We start from the raw sequence: 21,237 nt of genomic DNA, 5'->3' as shown, positions 1-21,237 counted from the left end.
AGTTTTTTCCACCAGCGAAGCAGCTAGTCACATGGCTTTTTACACCACTTTCATTGGCCGATATATTATATGATGTAATGTTGCTTCTACAAAATCAAGTCCTTTGCTACTGTTGCTTGAAACAAAGTTGCCTGAAACTTGTCGCTTGCACGTCACTTTGTACAAAAAAAGTATCCGTTTTTAAATTTTTCTAGCAACATGTAGACTTGTATCCCCTCGTCTTAAGAAAACACAGTGTAGAAACCAAGCAGTATTTCAAGCTTAGGTAATTTAATGAATGTAAAATATGGTAAACTGCGCTTGTGTACAACAAAGGTTTCTCTCCTTGCAGTGTGGAACCCCCCTACCCCGGTATCCTCAGTGATCTACTCTAACATACCTACCAGCTGTGAAACTGGTTAAAAAAGAGGAACTTAATAGTGGAAATTAGATGTTGCATCTCAATTGGGCTACCTGGGAATTTTGTTAAAGATTTCCTTGAAATACATTTCTGAAGCCACCCAACTTTATGTGGTCTGCTTTATAACAGTAATCACAATATCAGATTAACTGACTCTCATTACTATGATGCATACTGATTTATTAAGTGGAATCTGACAGACTTAGTTACACAAATCTATCTGTATGATAACCTTGATGGTGCTTTGTCAGCAGCCCACAAGGATATACAGTATATAAATGCTATACAACTTCTAACAGTGTTCAGTTTAGGATCGTGTATGATATGGTTTATATATCTTTACATGTTTCTAACATGTATGGAATTAAAAAAAACATTAAGTACTTCATGTAATTAGATGGATTTTGAGTACATTTCAAGAGTATTTGCTTTGCTATTGGACTTCAACTTAAATTTGATGTTCTGTTTTGCTTATTATATGCTGTAAATATGTAAAAATCTGGTTCTGAATGTGCTACATTTTTTGCAGCTAGTCAAAATGCGTCAGTATACATTCAACCTAAGGAGTGATTGTGGATAGTGACTGATCAGTTTTCAGCTTCCTTACCCCGGTTAACCCTTCATACTTCTCACACTGAGTGTTCTTGAGCCACTCCATTAGTTTTGCATATCGGAGTAAATCTCGATGCAATGGGTTGTGCTTGGGCAATGACAGCTCAACAGAGTGCTGAGCCAGTGTAGCGCTTTGGTCATGACCCTGTGGAAAACAAAGACAATTAAAATACTGTATTGTTCTCAATATGTGGAAAAGGAGCTGCCTTTTCCCACCTCACAAACAACAACAGCTAAATATTAGATATACACACAAGCACATAGAATTTCATATATATACTGTATATTTTTGGAAGTCAAAGTGTGAACATACCATTTACAAATAAATGGAGTAAAAGCTCTACCATCATTCCTTTGAACAGAAACACTTTACTTTCACATTATAAGTACCGAGTTTAGCATTAAACCTCTGTTCGATAATGCTGATATATGTATTGCTTTTGCAGATGATTAATAAGTCTTTTCTAGCCACAAATGAGATGAAATGTACTGCCTTAGGTACCTTACATAATACAATATCCTTTCCAGTAACACTACTTTATCACTAAAACCTTTTAAGGAGATTGAGTATATGGCATTGTGTTTTTAAACATGCCTTTTAAGATGTTTCAGTGATAAATTAATATTACATTACTAAAAATGCATATGAAACATTCAAAACAAGAGGTTGGCTTGGGAGCAAAATCTGGAACTTGGTGCCCATTCTGCCCTGCATCGAGGTACCCAATGAGGTAATTTCAAGTTCACATCGTCCCTTAAGGGCTATTCACACTATAGCGTTTATTCGCTGCTTTTTCTAGGGTTAAAAAAATAAATAAAAAATAAAAATAAATAATCAAACCTATGGAATTGAATAATATCTTTCACACTTGAGCGTAATCATTGCAAAAACAAAATAAATAAATAAATAAATAAAATAAAATAGAAGCAGGTTCGATTTTTGGACGAGTTAACCAGTGGAGTACCATAGGGATCAGTATTAGGTCCTCTGCTATTCCTACTCTACATTAATGGCTTAGATTCTGCTATAGTAAGCAAACTTGTTAAATTTGCAGAGGACACAAAAATAGGAGGTGACAAACACTGTTGCTGCAGCAAAGATCATTCAAAATGATCTAGACAGCATTCAGAACTGGGCAGACACGTGGCAAATGACATTTAATATAGAAAAGTGTAAGGTACTGCACACAGGCAATAAAAATGTCCATTATAAACATGATATGGAAGATACTGAACAGAAAATAGGAGGCACTTTTTTTTTTTTTTTTTTTTTTACACAGAGAATTGTGGGAGTCTGGAACCAACTCCCCACTAATGTTGTTGAAGCTGAGACCCTGGGATCCTTCAAGAAGCTGCTTGATGATTCCAGGATCAATAAGCTACTAACAACCAAACGAGCAAGATGGGCCGAATGGCCTCCTCTCGTTTAACTTTTTTTATGCTCTTAAACATTCCACCATTTTGCTTGTGATATTTGACGTGCAAGTCTGAATTAAAAAATAGCAGCAAAACATAAGGTGTAAAAAACACAGCGAATAAACGCTATAGTGTGAAAAGCCCTTTACTGCTAATAGGGCAAAAGTGCTAAATACTATTTTCGGAAAACTGAAAAAACATTTTGAACCTTACATAAATAACAACTGGCAATTACATTTTTACACTTTCTGACACATCCAAAGAAGATTTTTCTGCAAATCACTCTTTACCCTGATTTTTTGTTTTTGTTTTAAAATTCAGTTTCTCCCTTTTTGTATTTATGGTCAGTTTTATTTTGTCTTACTTTGTACTGCCAAAAGGGAGAAACTGCAATGTTATTTAAAAAATAATAATAATAATAATAAAAAATAAGACCAATGTAAAATAAAAGGAGAGAGATTTTTGCTGAGGTTAAATGATCACAACTTCAGCATTCCTTTGTAATGTTAATATTTAAAGTAAAACAAGAAAGTATAAAAATGAATTGTAGTAGCACAGTATCTTTTTGAAAACACGGCAATGCAACTAAACAATTACTTGTTGCAAAGTGTGTATAACAAGTAACAGAATGCTCCTGATACAGGCTGCCATGATGGCCTAAGGAATTTTAAAACAGGGAGTACCATGTTCGCCTTTTTTGCTTTACAAATGTTAATGTTTCAAACACATGTAATTGCAAGAAAGACACAAGTGCCCATTAGTCTCTTCATATCAGAGATTCAAGTTCGCCCCTTACAGCATTTTTTTTTTTTTTTTTTTTTTTTTTTTACTTAATCTGAAAACAACCAAAAATTTAGTTTCACCCTATTTGCAGGCAAGGGACGACTTTAGCATATAGTGTCATAGAATTGCTGATGGGCCATGGCAAGAACGTTCAGGCAGAACTTTTTTTTCATTTTTTTAGTTCACTATAAATGTTAGTAAAGCTTAGTTCTTTATAATAGTCAACTTTATTTTCCTTAGCAATATGCTATAGATAAATTATTTTAGGAATACAGTGCTAAATATCTAAATTGGTAGGCAAAAACAGTACAATTACAAACACATGTAACTGTATAGTTCTGACGTTTGGTGAAGCATGATCAGGTTCAAGTTAATGGTGAAGCAGGATGGAAACAGGGTGTACTCACAGGAAGTGAAAGAAAGGAAGCCCTATAGAAGTGGGGGAGGGTCTGAGTGAAGTGATTGAACTGATTGAAAACAAAAGGCAAGTAATTAAAGTATTGACAACAGACAGGATGAAAACACACAAACTGCAACAGGCTGGAGGTTTAAGAACAAATAGAAAAAAAATAAACCTTATGTACCATTTTAACACTCAAAATATATGTCATCACAACATATTTCCAAAGGTAGCTATAAAATGATTAAAAGACACTTATGGCTTGTGACTTTGGCTACTGGTTACAACAACTTAAAAGTAAACAGTAATGAAAAGATGCATTTTACTGTACATTAACTTAATTTGAACCCCAACTCTTGGTTCATTATTTCATTGGAAATTTATAATTTCTAGAAATTTCTTAAACAAATTATAGGAAAAATCTTTTGTAGCAAAAGTTTTGCTTTTATGGATGAGGGAAAAAAAAAGTTACAAGAAAAAGATGTCTACAATTATTTATATCAGCAATTTGTTTGCAACTCCAAAAATGCTAATTCAAAAGTATTCATACCCTGACAAGGAAAATGAAATTAATATCCAGTTGAGGCACATTTAGCAATAATAACTTCTTTTAAACGATTAGGATATTTCTCAATGAGCTTTTGGCATGATTCTTTAGTGATTTTTGACCATTTTTTTCATCACTCCACAAAACCTTTGACCAGAACTCATATCCATCATTCAAATGCTGTTTTGCAAACTTTAAGCAATTGTCCTTGTGACATTTTCCTAAGAGTGGCGTTTTCCTTGGCCTGTGACCATTGAGACCTTCACCATGCAATACTCAACCTATGGTTGAAATGGAAACCCACTTGCAGCCAATTCACTTTGAATATCTTTGGCAGTCAATCTCGGATTAACCTTTTTCACAATTCTTCTACTTGTTCTTGGTGAAAGAACCTACTTTCTTCCAGACCGAGGGAGCGTTGTGACAGTACCATGAGTCTTGTACTTCTTGATAATAGAAACAATATTTTAAATTGGTATACTCAAATGCTTGGAAATCTTCTTGTATCCTTCTCCAGCTTTACGGCAATAAATACATTTCTGCCTAAGGTCTTCAGATAGATCTCTACTTTTTCCCCATTGACTTATTGGTCAAATAAATAATTGTAGACATCTATTTCTTGTAACTTTTTCATCCACAAAAGCAAAACTTTTGCTACAAAAGATTTTTCCTAAGAGAGAGAGAAACAAGAGTGTGATAATTTTATTGAAAAATTAATACATGAGGTCTACTTAAAAGTGGTCCAACCCAAACTTTCAACAAGACATGTGCCTCTAAAGTTCAGGTAGGGGGGAGTGTCGGCCCTCCTTCCACAGAAATGTTGTATGAACTAGCTGTTCAATTGCTTAAATTGTTTTTTCACATACGGTTCCCCTAATGGGGAAAATCAGTAATGGTACCGATGTGTATAAAATATACTTGCCAATACAGTGCTCCTCCTTTATAAGGCAACCCTTTATACTGCGGAACAGGTTATAAAGTAGTACAGTCATGGCTCCCATTTGCCTCACAATGCCATTGCACTAACACTAGTATTCTCGGCGGAACACAAATAGCACGGTCTCTTGACTATGGCTCCCGACTACAGCGTTATAAAGGGGGAGCACTGTGTTTTCAATCTGAGCAATAGAACAGCTCCAATTGTAATACAAATTGTATCTGGGGAAACAAAACCTGCCAACTGTACATGGCCTAACTTATACATTGTACAACCTTCATAAAGTTAAATACCAGTATCCCAAGTGATCTTATTACAACATGACCAAGGGAACTTTTACAAGCATAAGGAATACAATCCACCCATAATGAATAAAGAAATTGTACATTCTGAAATAAAACTATAAAAAAGAAGAAATACCTGGTGAACAAATACATTGTTGAGATGGTTGGTAAGTCTCCTTGCAAACTGTTCCCGCAAATCATTGAACAGGTGTTGCTGCTGTTTTACAGCATGAAGTTTATCGTGTCCTGCCAGTGAGAGAGCAAAGGATTCAGAAACTGACTGCAATCTTATCCCATTGGCTTTCTGAGGGTGCAAGCCTCATATCAGTTAAACATTGTACAGTGAAACACATTATACTTTAATAGCTCTCAACTGTGCAACTTAATTAGATACACAAAATACAGGTATTATATTCAAATATTCTTCACACAAACAGTACCTGGTCTGAGTGCTACATTCATGCACTGCAAAAGTGCTTCCGCAGCATCAGTACAAGCTTCAATGCCCTTTGAGGAAGAAAGATCTCCATCCTGCAGCGCCTTTATATGACCTTTTGACAAGTCCATATGATTCTATAAAATGACAATATTTAATTGACAGTTGACATCCATGCAGCATCATTAAATTTGAAGGAGCAGTTCCCAGCCATTCGGGAGCTAGTACTGTGAAACCATTACCTAGATCAGGGTTTCCCCAATCCTGGTCCTGGGGACCCACTGTGTCTTCTGGTTTTCATTCCAACTGAGTTCTCAATTACTTCACTGAACTATTCATTAGCTTAATTAGACCTTTTTAATTGTTTTCAGTTTTTAAACAGTTGGAGATTTCAAGTTAACTATACAAGTAACTTGAAATTGGCAACTTTTTAGGAGCTGTTCAATTGGGAAAACCGGACCTAGATTATAATAACCTCAATAACGTCTAATGAATGTTGAAAAAAAAAGAAGTTAAAAACCAATGAGAAGTTAAGAATATATGTTAGAATGAAAGTGTGACTCGCAATGGATTTATACATAAGGTTTCACAGACGCCGATTAACAATAATCTTGGATTACCTAATGTTACCTTAGCTAAGGTAGTCCAAGATTAGTGCAAATTGTGGTCTGTGAAACCACCCCTTAATTATTAAAACACACTTCTACCTTTCTCATACATTCACATTACTAACAACTTCTGTGTTTGGCTTACATTTACTGAACCAATGAGTCTGTAAACAGTTTGAAACCTGGTGGCTGATCTTTCTTCACTTTCTTTTTTTAAACCACAGAAAGTACTTGTAATTTGGAGTTTCCCTCAGAGCTTTTGCTTACCACAAGGAATTCAATCTCATCCAGGAGCCTGACGTTATTGGTATTGCTGAGCTGTATTAGGTGATTGCTCTGGGAGATCTGGTCCATCTGCTCCTTCACACTCTGCAGCATCTCCTCATAACTGCTCAGCTTCCCCTCAATTGTATCCACTTCATTCAGAGCCTCATCAAGTAGCTGCATCAGGGTGTTCACTTGCTTCTCGGAAGCCATGATGGACTGAATATTGGCCTTAGGTGAAAAAAGAAGTGTGCATAATTTGCATGTCTATTTATAGTATCTACAAAACCAATTTGAATCTATCAAGACTGTGCTGTTCAGGGCTTCTCTTAATCAGTTAATCAATTATACCCATTTTTTCAGCACGATCACTGAGTGGCCTCTGTTTCAGCTGTCAAGCCAATTACCTCTTTTTACCAACGAGGCGAGGCTCAGCATGGACTCACCTGACCAACAGGGGTCACTGAAATACAATGAGGTGAACTTTTCCAAGACAATTTTCCTCCCTAACCATGTGGGAATACAAAGGCTAAGCAGCGATCTCTGTGGGCCCTCAGCGAAGATCAGCCACTTGGCACAAAAACGATTCGAACCATGCTCGTAATATTCACCCTGCACTCCAAACGAATGAACCACTAGGGGTTCCTCTTTATTTCTGATAATGATTCTGATAATGGGCAGTTAGTGTTAATATAATGATCTGCAGGGTTTTTTTTTTGTCTTCAATATTATTGGTCACCGCACAGCGATGATTAAAAAAAATGAAAAAACACAACTCACCCCATCTAGCACCTGCAGTTCACTAGACAATTTTTCTGCAAAGGCTTCTGCATTAGAGATGGCATATTCACAGCCCTCCATCATTATCTCAATGTCTTGTTCTTCCCTTGTATTGAGTTCTTGGTAATCATCCAGGGTCTCTTCATCCCCTCCTGCCACACTCTGATTCTCTCCACTTGGGACGGATTCTTTACAAAAATAAAATAGATAACTTTGTGAAGCTTTACTGAGACCCGTAAAAAAATATCCATTTGTTTGCACTACAAAAAAGTGGATCTCTTTATGGACGAACAGAAAACAATTTAGCCTACAAACTGATGGAAAGCGCTTCGCTGCTCACAGGGTTTTATGATTCCAATCACCTTAAGCACAAATATTAACATGGTAACACATATTTGAGCATTTAGAGATTTACGTCAACATTTCTAACATTTTATCCTAAATGCTCAAATTATCACTGGAATGACATCAATATCAATATACTAGACGGAGCACAAGAAGAGGAAAGATTTACCAACCTTCAGCTTTAGGAAGCTCTGGCCAGTGAAAGGTAAGAGAGAAGAGTAAAGAACAGAAACATGTTATAGCCATAGCAAGGTACATAGTGTTACTGGCAATCCCCTTGTTTAACAAGATGGCAAAAAGCACTCTGCTATACATGCAGAAGCGTACATTTGGAAAATGCCAGTATTAACAATTTGGGTTATTCATTCATTCATTCATTCATTCATTCATTATGCATTATTTCCATTCTAAAATAAACACGTAGTTCACCTATGCAGCAAATATATAATTCCTTGATGAAATGCTTGATGCACCAAAAATTCCTTAAGACTGTCATTTTCAGAAAGTTAACTGATCTTGTAAATTTATAAGTACATGTAGTTTAAGCAATCGCACAGTATAGTAAATTATACAACATTTAAATGTTCATGAAATTTGCTGTAATATGCTGCTATAAGTTTATTAGCATTAGTTAAGATGTTTTCTAAAATATAAAACAAATATTAAAAGAAATAACTTGGCTGACACCTTCCCTGAAATGTTTATGTTCATGATGATGTTAAATGCAGCACAAACCCAATCAAATATTTTAAACAGCATTTCTGCACATTTAGGAAAAAACAAGTAATGATTGAAAAAAGTCTTACTCTGTTTTTCACTGACTGGAAGATAAATGTTCCAATCTGAGCATTAAAAAAAGGTAATCAGTCCCATATCTTTCAAAACGTATATGATCAATACCATGACAGCAAAATAGACCAAACCAGATCCATGTCGTAAAGGCTTAGAAATAGTCAAATAGCTATGAAACCCCTCTTCAACTGCACCTCGCCCAGCTACACCCCAAGGGCTAGCAGGGGAAACACATCTAAAAAGGAGAAGCCTCATTGGAGTTATGTTAGATACATTTTAATACTTCTGCTTGCAATGGCAAATAGAATAGGTAAAATGCATGCTTTCCTATACAGATTATAGCCGTGCACATGTTCCCACTGCTGCGCTGCAGGTACCCGGCTATGCCCATTTGTTCTCACGTTGAATGCAAAATGATGTTGCTGTGTAGTAGAAGCTGAAAGACAGTGGCAAGATTGTTCTTTTGTTCCTAAAAACAAGTCAAGTTTAACATCCCACTCTCTAATTCATCCGGTATCCGGTCCCAATTTTGGCCACCAAATGTATTATACACTCTTGAGGTGAACTCAACTCGACCACGCTATAATGTTATTTACAGTAGGATTCGAAGAAAGCAAGCCACTGTTACTCGCGGCAGCGAGCCACGACTCTTTGAGAGTTGATATGTTTACACATGAGCTTGCCCCTCTAATTTTCTAAATAATCCTACTCTGTCTCACCTTCCAACAGCTGGGAGCTGACATTGACAAAATCAATTTTCTTCCTCAGGTACCTCTGGTTGAGCTTCCATATGTAGGAGATAAAAGAATTCTTCTCAGCAGTACTGCTAGCAACCCACTTATATACTTTCTCAAAATGCAGGTCAAACTCTGGATTTTCCTGTCCAAGGAAAAAAAACAAACAGGTGATACACTGCAAAGAGCAGGAGACAGACACACCACCATCTAGGCCTGTTTTGTAATATGATGACCAACAGAAGCCATCACTTGCAAGCCCTGCAATAATGTATTTCTCTGTTTATCACACTATATATTTTTATATATTTTCTGATGTAAAAACCTGTTTAGTGTGGGTTGTACGTTAGTAAAAAAAAAAAAAAACCTGAACAGTGCTAACAATATTAGATTGGGTAAATCCAGGCAACTTTTAGTCACATAGGTCTTTATTTTTTGGTCCCTATTGGCAGTGAATTTAGGAATGGGAGTTTTTAACCTAAAGCTTGAAATGATGTACTTTACAAATAACACCAAGGAATAAAACAAAAATTTACAAAACAAAGGAATAAGAAAAAGATACAACTGTTTCAACAAACCTTGTTAGCATCTTTAGCATCTACTACAGCCAGCTCTCTGAGTTCCCATGCTGTCTGTCTCTTGTAGAAATCCCCTTTGTCTGACTTCTTAACTTTCACCACCTTCACCTGCACTGGCCGCTCAGTAGTCACTGAAACGGGACAAAGTGTTTGTTTAAAAAAAAATAAAAATAAAAAAAAAATTATATATATTAGTCACAACTCTACCTGTTGCATTAACCATGACAAGTTTTTATTTTTTGGTTTACACTATGCAAAGATTTTAAATAAAACACTATGGCATGGTTTCACACATTCTGATTATCACTAAACACAGAATATTATATTATCTAGGGTAGTCCAATATTTGTGCTAATTTGTGTCTATGAGGCAAGCCGTGTGTAGGTGCAATTATAATCACCGGTTAGTCGCAGGTTGAGAAGAGCGTTATTTCCCACACAGTGAAATAGTGTTGAAAAACCAAATAGGGCAGCCTGCAATACCAAGAAAATGACCACTAGAGGTCACTGGTTGGCTGAAGTCTAGGACTCTAAGCGCAACTTTACATAACAAAGTAATTATTATTAGTGAATGGAAACAATGAAAAGAGCTTAACAGGTGGGTATATAAAAATTAAATTTGAGAGAATCGAGGAAGGCTGTAGTGGAGAAAAGGCATGGAGCCGGTGTTATGGAGAAAGGTCTGTTTGGTGATTTATTTATTTTTATTATTATTATTTTTATTATTTTTATTATTTCTTAGCAGACGCCCTTATCCAGGGTGACTTACAATTGTTACAAGATATCACATTATTTTTACATACAATTACATTATTTTTGACATTTACGCATTTATACAGTTGGGATTTTACTGGAGCAATCTAGGTAAAGTACCTTGCTCAAGGGTACAGCAGTAGTGTCCCCCACCTGGGAGTGAACCCATAACCCTCCAGTCAAGAGTCCAGAGCCCTAACCACTACTCCACACTGCTGCCACACTCCAATCTTTACATGGAAACGGCTTAACCGTCCTGTTAAAGTTAGGTCATTACTCAAAAGTTTAGTTCTCCATGGGGAGATTTTTGTTTTTCTTTGTATTTGTTTGTAAATAAAACTGCTTCATCGACTCTTCAGTTCACGGTCACACAATACTGAACAGGACTTAAGAAATGCAATGGTATTTCCAACAAGGATGGAGGGTGTACTGAAAGCACTGGTACAAGCAACTGCGGTGCAACAAAAAACAAACTGCATGCAACAAGAAACAAATCCAGTGCTGTTAGCCCAAGCTCCAGAAACGCAAGAGGGAGACAAGACAGCCGATAAGCAGTGGTGTAGTCCTAAATCTGAAAGTACTGGAACGCCAATTAAAATATTGATTTTCTTAATCAAAAATTATACACATTCTATTTTATTTGCACACTGAAATTGAGGTAACATTTAAAGGTAATGCATGCGTCTTGCATGAGACTTTTATAGGCTACTCCCCTTTGATCAGTGCTGCCAGATTGGCGGTTTTCCAGCAAAATTTGGCTTGTTTTGAAAGCATTTAGCAGGTAAATATTGTCTTTGGGGTTTGGTTATTTTCTGGCTATTCCTTTTGATTATGAGGTCACCAGCGCAGAACTTCAATCACCACGATGCCCTGTATAGTATCACTTCTCCCCGTTTTTTTTTTTTTCTCTGGAGCTCTGCATCCAATACAATTAGTTTTAAAATGTACTTTTAAAGACTGTATCCGCCTACAGTTCTGTACAATTTAAATGTTGCACTATATTCTGAATATAATTTTTATCCTGGACCTACATTTGATCTCATCAGATAAAAAAAAAAAGCCGTTCTGGAACTGTAAATTGTGAGAAAAAAACAAGCAAAGCAAATAAATAGTTTACAACATTACTTACCTGTGTTTTTTATTTTAAATAAATGCGTATTAATAAATGCATTTTTTTGGCTGGTTTTAAAAAACAACTTATCATAAAGACGACTGACGACTCTGCAAACATTTCAAGTTTGCTCCTGTTATCGGAGACTCCGATTCGGAGTGTACTATCAAAAGTGGCATGTAGGGAATCACACACTGAGTTTTTGTTCCTAGTTGTTATTAAAAGATTAATATAATTTCTCAATGGAAAAGCAGATTGCTTCATCAGTGCCCAGGCATCGACATTAGAGCAATCAGGCGCCATATTATAAGCATTTTCATAATAAATCGGTAAAAATTCTTAAGTCAAGGTTCTGCCTTTAGAAAAAAAGTCCCGGAATGGCGTTCTGGTTCGACTACACCAGTGTCAATAAGACCCAGTCATGTCCTGCAGAAGATGAAAGTGGAAGACGATGTGGAAGCTTATCTGCTGTCATTTAAGAGGGCTGAAGAACAGGCGGTGAGATCACAGATGTTCGACCTGATACATTTAGCCAGGAGATGGCTACAACCGGAGCTCCACCCCACTAAGATCGTTTCCTGCTTGCTTTGCCATCAACGCTGAGAAAACAGGTGGGACAAGGTGATCCCACAAATGTTGACGAGTTTGTTGCTCTCGTGGAAAGACAGCTGGCGGCAGATGAGCTGTCCCACGCCCACTGCTCGAGTCCAGTTCACTCTTGCTGATTTGGGCAGTGCTATAACTATAGTCTCCAATAATTTAGTGAGACCCTCCCAATTGGAGCAGTCTTGAAAAGCCAGTATTACCTGTGTACATGGGTATATTAATTACTACCCAACCACTAGAGTACAGATCATAACCCAAAAAGATCTGTATGAGATCCAGGTTGGGGTGGTACCTCGGTTCCCTCACTTGGTAATACCGGGATGGGATTTTCCAGTTTCACACCCTGAAATTAAAAAATAATTTCCTTTTACCTGAACCTGACTTGTTTGTTGAAAAATGTAAACTGAGTAAAACAAAATAAGAATGTAGACTGGACAAAGCTAGGGATCCTTGATAGGTAACAAAACAAAACACTGAGACACTAATAAGGGAGACTTCCAAAAGGGTTTCTAAAAAGTCATAGCGTACAATGTAACAAACAAAATATTGTCAGAGAAACAGGGGAACCACAAATTGTGCTAATCGAAAATGGGGAAAGATGACATACTGGAGCAATTGGCAGTCCATAGCCCTAAATTCAGCCACGACCAGGCTACTGATCCATTACTAGTAAATATAAAAAAAGAGGTAGTGTTGATGAATTGTAACAAGGTAAGAGAGGAAATATATGTTAGTCTCCAATTGAGATGAGCATTATTCCCCACAAATGAAATTGTTTTGAAAAAACAAATTGGGTAGCCTGCAATACAAGTGAAATGGCCACTAGAGGTCACTGGTCGGTCAAAATCTACCTGTGGGTAACAAAGTATTTTTTATTAGTGAATGGAAGCAATTAGAGGCAATTGCTTAACTCCATTTGAGAGAATCGAGGAAGGGTGCAGTGGAGCCGGTGTTTGAAAGGCGTGTTTGTTTGGTGAATTAAAAAATCTTTACAGGGAAACTGAATTATAGGGAATTACTCAAAGAAAAATGTTGTTTAGTTCTCTGTGTGGTTTTTGTTTTTCTTTGTTTGTTTGTAAATAAAGCTACTGGAAAACATTACCCTACTGGTGCATCCTGGTACCATAGCTGTCTGATTCATCTCTAGAGTTGTCTTTGAAAATATCTTAATATTACAAACGAAGGAACATAATACAAGCAAAGAATCAAACATGTGATTTTAGACCTTGGTTAACAGGCGAGTGATCTTCGGTTTCAGTGCTTGCCATTTTTGGCTTTGTGGAAACCCACACCAGTTTCATTTCAGTCTGGTGCTCTGCTTTGTCTTAGGGCCGACCTTACTGGCGGTCCATCTGATTTGCATAGCTAAATTTATCTAGAGAAATCAAGCTTCTGATTTCTGTTCAAGTGGAACATTGCCTTTCATTATACACCTTTCCTTTTTAAGGACATAAAAACGAATCTGGTATATAAGGAGATGTGATCCATCACTTAATTTTTATGCAGTGTGGCTGGTAAAGTAATGGAATGGTGCTCAGTCACAATAGTCTTGATGTAAGTGAACTTCCCTGCTCCCCAACACAAGGCTAGGGTGAATGCAGTGGAATGATCCTAATCTTACTGTACCTTAACATATTTTCAAATATAACTTTAAATCCAAACCATGAAGGTCAACACTCTTACCGGTAGCACACAGGAAGCAATTTTTCTTCTTTTTGCCTGCTTTACAAACATTAACTATGCTCAGAAGCCGCTCGTCATTTGGAGTAAAAATGTCCCTTTGCAAGGCATGCTTGATAGCAGTCATTGCTCCTAATAAAAACAATATACATACATTAAAACAGCGCAAAAACACATATCATGTTTAATGTATATAGTATGTTAAAAAAACAATACAGATGCGATGTGCATTTAACCCAGAAGGGTGCATTATATATTACAATGCGTTTGTTGTTTGTTTGGGGTTTAATGACAGGTAGTCACATGAAAGTCAGTACAAGCGTAAAAAAGTGCTTTGACTTTGGGCTTAAATTTGATCAAAGAGCAAGTCGTTTTACCACTGACAGTAATACTGGTGCTCATACCGGGACCTCATATTGTAGCAGACATGCATGTATGTATGTATGTATGTATGTATGTATGTATGTATGTATGTATGTATCTGTATGCACTATAAACAAAGACTAAAACCATACTCAGCCCGAAGGTTCAGAGTTTTTAATATTTACATTATGATTTCGGCCCTTCATTTTTATTGACTTATTGACGTTGTGTATATACTTTACAGATACAAACAACTGACATGCAAACCAAATGTAATGAAAAAAGCGGCAATACTATGCTGACTGTACGAATCAAATAAAGGTTTAGATTACATTGGAATAATTTGTCAGTCCCCTTTTCCATGTTTATCAAAAAAACTATAAGTAAAAAATACGGCATACTTGCTTACCTTTGATTATGTATAGTCTTTTTATAATGTAAATGGGGTGTCCTCAATCTCTTTTTTCTTCCTTGAAAACACAAAATAATCTCTAACCACTTATAAACAATCTATTTACAGACACAATAAAACCAACCCCTGCCCATCTGACCTTCCTGTTTCCGGCAGAGGCAGAGCACAAGAAAAGGTGGAAGTACATTTGGAATGCTTGGTAAGCGGAGGGATTACGCCGCCATCTCGGTAAGGTCAATGCACAACTTGTCATAGTATCAATTAATATTCTAAGTAGTTAAAATGTAGAACATTGCATATTACACATCTATTTTATAAAGAATTGTGACTGAAAATTAGGAATTGCTGCACATAGCATTTACTGCCACGCACGAGCAGCTGCCAGATTATTATATTAAAGTTGCAGTACAAATTATCACGGGTGTCATCCTGACCATTTTTGGCGCACTAGAAATGTGTAAATTGCTGCACATCGCTGAAACAGCGAAGCCCAGTATCTATTTGCCTTGAAAACAATAAGTACGGCGTTCTCATATTACAAAGAATGTGTAAACATGCACACAAGTAATTTGTGGATCGTCTGAAAAACAATATGTCCCCAAAACAAATAAGAAGCCCTGTAAAAGTATGTGGCTTGATTTGATTTTCTGGCATCTTCTATCTTGAAGGACTGTGTAAATATTGCAGATTAGCATCACATTCCAAGCCCCCAAGTATGCAAGAGACATAAAAAAGTGATATTTGTCAAGCTTGCAGTTATATTGTAACATGCAGGTACACTGTGTTTCAAATTTGTTCCAGTTCCAACCTAAAGGGATAAAAACAGCAAGCTCAAAATACATAGCATGCAAAAACATGTTCATATATGTATTACCCACTCTTCTGTCATTTTTCTACGGAGCCCGGGAGGGGACATGAGAGAGAATATATATATATATATATATATATATATATATATATATATATATATATATATATATATATATATAATAATCTTGTGCGCACAAGATATTATCTATATATTTTTTTCTCTCATGTCCCCTTCTGGTCTCCATATTTTTCTCATTTATGTATGTGTCATGTCATGTGTCTATAGTATAAGAAAAGTGTTAGCCATGGATATATACTTGTTCAACAAGTATTATTATTATTATTATTATTATTTGACAGACAACTTTATCCAAGGCAACGTACAAGTGTTACAGTGGCATTAAAGGTTACAGTGCAAAAAAAAAAAAAAATTTAAATACAGTAATTTACAGTAAGTGCACATAATACAAGAATACAATATGAGATAAGAAGTAACAAGTTAGGATTAAAACAATTTGTATCTACAATGACAGCATAGTCATGCAATAGTGTAAGGATAGTGCATCAGCTGAGGATCCAGTAACGTGGTGCTTAGGTCAGGTAAGTCCAGTGCACAGGGGTAAATCAAGAGATCTTCAAGTGCAGTCTAAACAGTCTTGAGGATGCGGCAGAAAGCAGTGAGATACAAAAATAGGAGGATATTAGAAGGTCAAAGTGGAGATTAAACATCAAAATGTGTCTAGTCTTCTGGGGTTTTTTTGTTGTTATTTGTATCCAATTTATTGACAATGCACTAACAATTATTCTGCAGCCTACTGTTTTTGTTTGTTGTTGTACAAAAACACTAGTCAACTTTTGTAGAAAAATTGAACTGCTAAGTGGTCTCCTCTGGTAAAGATTGTGATTACCATGCTGTCTTATTAAATGGATCATCTTCTACAGGACTGTGGAGTCAAACTGAAAACATGGCAACATGCGGGACCAGAATTTAGATTAAAAAAGGGGCCAAGGCTACAGAGACACAAATGTAAGCAAAGGGATGAAGGAGGCATGAAGCAAATTGAAATGAGAACTGGATTTTAAAGGACCAATGAAAAAAAAGACCACTACACTATATTACAACATAGGTGCAACACTAGTAGAACTCAGATATACTGTAGTGTACCAGCTATTTGGAACGAAGAAGGAGAGGAGACGAGAATAGATGTTCAAATGGCAATTCTTTTATTCAGCAAGCACAGTGGTCATAGCTCGGACAGCTGTTCAACAAAACCCTCAGCACTCCTTCCTAACACCCACCCAGTGGAGCTTGCAGGCTCTCTTTAAATACCCCTTAGCCTGTTTACATTTTACAACATTGTAATAACCCCAAGCAGGTGCACCCTGTAATGATAAGTATGACTGCGTGAGTTTATGAGACTGCCATCTGGTGGACAGGCGAGGAGAATAAAGAACGAGTTGATTGAATAGCTGGAAGTCTGTGTCACGTCTCTGATTTGGATAACAAATATTACATGGTGTCAGAAGTAATTTTATAATTTTCATCACACAATGGATACGCTGCGGCCACCCAAACTATTACATTTTGAAGGAAACGTCTCAGAAAACTGGAGACGATGGATTCAACAATTCAGACTTTACATGAGTGCAATGGAAAAAGACACCAAGCCCTCGGAAGTGCAATGTGCAACGCTACTGCACTGTGCAGGAGAATAGGCCCAAGAAATATACAACACGTTCATTCTCAAGGAGTAGGAAGCAAACAAAATCGATATCTTAATTAAGAAATTCGAGGAATACTGCACTCCAAAAAAATATACTACATTTGAAAGTCACATTTTCAACACCCGAGTCCAAAAGCCTGACGAAACATTTGATCAATTCCTGACGGATCTCCGGATACTCTGTAAAAAACTGTTAGTACGAACACCTTGTTGATGGTATAATTCGTGATAGAATCATAGAGGGGGTTGTAAGCAATGATGTACGAAGGAGACTGTTACGTGAAGACAATCTAACTTTGCAGAAGTCTATAGATATTTGTAGAGCAGCAGAGTGCACACAGCAACAAATGAAAACAATGACAGGGGATCATGTTGTGAACTCGATTTCCAACAAACCACACGAGATGAGAACACATAAATCAAAACCAAGACAGGTTGCTAACAAATACAACGAAGGCATATCTGCCTGTAACTACTGTGGATACGAACATGAAAGGGGGCAATGTCCTGCTTATGGAAAGATGTGTAAAAAATGCAATCGGAAAAATCACTTTGCAAAGGTCTGCAAGAGTAAAACTGTACACGATGTAGAGGTGAAGTGCGACACTGATGAAGAAAGCGCCGCGTTCTTTATAGGAGCAGTGACGCAGTCCAATTCGCAAGATGCGTGGCATGTGAATCTAGACGTAAATCAACATAGAATCAAATTCAAAATAGATACAGGATTAAGAAAAATACGCCTGTTACAATGATTAGCACAAAGAGCCGTCTATCTACGTATGGGGGAAATAAACTGCCAGTCAAAGGGAAATGCATGCTACCCTGCAGGCACAAGAACAGCACGCACATGTGTGAGTTCTACATAGCTGATGTTCGCGCAGAACTGATCTTAGGACTGAAGGACTGTGCAAATATGGAGCTTGTAAAGCTTATAATGAGCATTGAAGATGCAGACCAGGAAGACAGTGTCATTAAAAATTACAGTGATGTGTTCAAAGGCATTGGCTGCCTCAGTGAACCATACCACATACAGATAAAAACAGGTACTTAAGACTTCCTTTTGGAATAAACAGCGCACAAGAAGTATTTCACAAGCGCATTACCCAGCTGTTTGAAGACCTAGAAGGAGTTGTAACCTACATTGATGATATCCTAATTTTTGGGAAAGATCAAAAGGAGCATGACTCCAGACTCTGACAGTTACTAGAGAGAGCTAGACAGATGAACTTAAAGTTTAATGCTGCGAAAAGCAAAATAAGAATCAAAGAGGTCAAGTACCTGGGCCACACACTCAATCAGCAAGGAGTGAAGCCAGATCCAAGCAAGGTACAAGCCATTGCAGAGATGGAACCACCAAAGGATAGGAAAGAGTTTGAAAGATTTCTTGGAATGGTTACCTGGGAAAGTTCATTCCGCACCTATCCAACTTAACAGACCCACTCAGAGAACTTCTTCAGAAGGACATTGCATGGCACTGGGAGAAAACTCATGAAGACGCAGTGAAGAACATAAAGAAAACACTAATCGACATAGCTGAAACCTCACTGAAATACTATGATGTGTCACAGCCAGTGAAAATATCAGTGGATGCCTCCAAATCAGGATTAGGAGCAGTATTGATGCAGAATAATCTGTCTGTAGCTTATGCATCAAAAGCACTAACAAAAGCACAGACTAATTATGCCCAGATAGAGAAGGAAACACTTGCCATAGTATTTGGGTGCCAAAGATTCCACCAGTTTATTTATGGCAAGGAAACTGAAATAGAAACAGACCACAAACCGCTTGTGTCTATCTTCAAGAAACCACTAAGCAGTACTACACCCAGAATACAAAGACTATTGTTGAAACTACAACCATATCAGCTGACCATGACACACAAACCTGGGAAACTGGGAAAGAGATGTATGTGGCAGACTGTGGCAAAGTGCCCCGCCCCTGTGTGCATTTGTGTGATCTGTGTTGTATGTTGCGTGCGTGTGTTAATGTCGGTGTATAGATTGGTACACGGGATATAAACGGGTCTGTGTTTCACGTATATTTAAAAAGTGTAGATTTGTATTTAGGCACGAGGAGAGCACAAATCACTTCACGTGCTGGTTAAATGTAATATGTGAGCACGGGGTTGCACAGAATTAATTCACGTGCTGGGATTCAAGTGAATAATTAATTAGTAATTGAATCCCAGCACAATAGTATATATAGACGCACATTTCTTGCACTCAGGGTTAGGTGTTCAGAGAGTGGAGAACGGGAGAGAGAGAGGAGAGTTAAATCGTTAAGTATAAATATAATAAGTGTATTCTCACCGTGTTTGTTCGTCTCCGTTTCACCTGTGTGTTAGTGTCTAGTCGTTTTGTCTGTCTGTTTATTTTGGCGTCAAGTGCCGTGTCCTGTTTTTGTACTGTTAAACCTTTTTATTTTGTTAATAAACGCTGAGTGCAGCCATTGCACTCAGCTCATCATCACAACCACTGTCTTTGTTTGAATTCCTTCCTGCTTCCGGTCTGACGCCACCCACTCTGGCCGTCTTTGTGACACGTGGTGTCATCGTGGGATAACAGCGCCTCCAAGCGTCAGACCAGGAGAGGGGGTTTTGTGTTTAAAAAAAAAAAAAAAAAAAAAAAAAAAAAAAAGTGAAAATGGAAGGCTGGAGAGACGGCTGCCGGGACCTGGAGGACCTCCTCGGGGGCCTCGAGGACCAAGGCTGGTGCATGGCCTGTGGAGTCTACGGACACACGGTGGCGATCTGCCCCTTCCAAGGTGAGGAGGAGGAGGAACCGGCCCAGGAGAGGAAGGTGGGGAGGAGGAGTAAGAAGAGAAGGGGGAAAGGAAAGCTGCAGCAGCAACAGCAACCACAACACCAGCCGGAGGAACAGCAGCCCGGGTGTTACTGCTGTGCTGAGCCTGGGCATTCCCGCACCAACTGCCCCTGGTACCCCCTCGGACAGCTACCCCAACTATGCCCCATCTGCAGAGGTGAGCACTTCGTGGCCCACTGCCCTGTCCATCAGGAGAGGGAGGAGCAGGGGTCGCCTCAGTCTCCACGACCAGCAGGGGGGGGTAGACTGCTGCTCCCACCGCCCCAACCACAACTGCAACAGCGGCCAGAGGAGCCAGAGAACCTGTTCCCCTGGTGCACCTGGTGCGGAGAGGTGGATCACCGCTGGAGGGACTGCTCCGAGGTGCCACCGAGCTGGTGCGGGCGATGTGAGGAAGGGGGACATGACTGGTCAGGATGCCCCTATGCCAGCTCGCCAGTGCCCAAGCGGAAGGAGCCTGAACGTCCTACACCTGAGTGGGAGGAGCCCGAACATCCTACGCCTGAGTGGGAGGAGCCCGAACATCCTACGCCTGAGTGGGAGGAGCCCGAACATCCTACGCCTGAGTGGGAGGAGCCCGAATGTCCTACGCCTGAGTGGGAGGAGCCCGAACGTCCTACGCCTGAGTGGGGGGAGCCCGAACGTCCACAGCCCAAGAGGGGGGAGTCGGTGCGTCCACAGCCCAAAAGGGAGGAGTCGGTGCGTCCACAGCCCAAAAGGGAGGAGTCGGTGCGTCCACAGCCCAAAAGGGAGGAGTCGGTGCGTCCACCGCCCAAAAGGGAGGAGTCGGTGCGTCCACAACCCAAAGGGAGGCAAGTCGGGGCTTCCACAGCTCTGGGACCCAAGCCACCAGCAGAGGGAAAATGCCTGCTGGTTCAGCCCCAAGAGCCGGAAGGGGAGGAGTTACAGGCCCAACCCCCTGGAAATTTTTGGGGGGGAGAGGGGCAGGAGGCTGGTGTCCCCCAGCAGCCTCTATTCATGCTGCTGAAGGCAGCACGGCGCGCACCAGCCCAGCCGCCACAGCGGAGGGAGCCAGCGCCG

At 38.7% G+C, this 21,237-nt stretch overlaps 1 protein-coding gene across 7 annotated transcripts in view; it reads right to left on the bottom strand.

Annotated features, from left to right (window-relative positions):
* The window catches only part of exoc1 (exocyst complex component 1), a 36,277-nt gene extending 21,261 nt beyond the window's left edge, over positions 1-15,016 (bottom strand). For 2 of the 7 annotated variants that reach the window (XM_034014956.3, XM_034014959.3), the window contains exons 1-11: positions 14,838-15,016; positions 14,069-14,197; positions 9,917-10,047; positions 9,324-9,483; positions 7,986-8,003; positions 7,468-7,655; positions 6,691-6,918; positions 5,820-5,952; positions 5,516-5,625; positions 3,619-3,678; positions 1,008-1,157 (exon numbers count right to left, since the gene is read on the bottom strand). In XM_034014956.3, the coding sequence (XP_033870847.1) occupies positions 1,008-1,157; positions 3,619-3,678; positions 5,516-5,625; positions 5,820-5,952; positions 6,691-6,918; positions 7,468-7,655; positions 7,986-8,003; positions 9,324-9,483; positions 9,917-10,047; positions 14,069-14,192 (1,302 nt within the window). In that variant the 5' untranslated portion in view covers positions 14,193-14,197; positions 14,838-15,016. The remainder of the gene's footprint in view (positions 1-1,007; positions 1,158-3,618; positions 3,679-5,515; positions 5,626-5,819; positions 5,953-6,690; positions 6,919-7,467; positions 7,656-7,985; positions 8,004-9,323; positions 9,484-9,916; positions 10,048-14,068; positions 14,198-14,837) is intronic. The other 5 variants (XM_034014960.3, XM_058997764.1, XM_058997763.1 and 2 more) reach the window with 3 other exon arrangements.
* Between the last annotated feature and the right edge of the window lie 6,221 nt (positions 15,017-21,237).

The sequence above is a fragment of the Acipenser ruthenus genome, chromosome 2 (assembly GCF_902713425.1).
Source record: "Acipenser ruthenus chromosome 2, fAciRut3.2 maternal haplotype, whole genome shotgun sequence".
Lineage (NCBI taxonomy): Eukaryota > Metazoa > Chordata > Actinopteri > Acipenseriformes > Acipenseridae > Acipenser > Acipenser ruthenus.
This window is presented reverse-complemented; position numbering and strand designations above follow the sequence as displayed.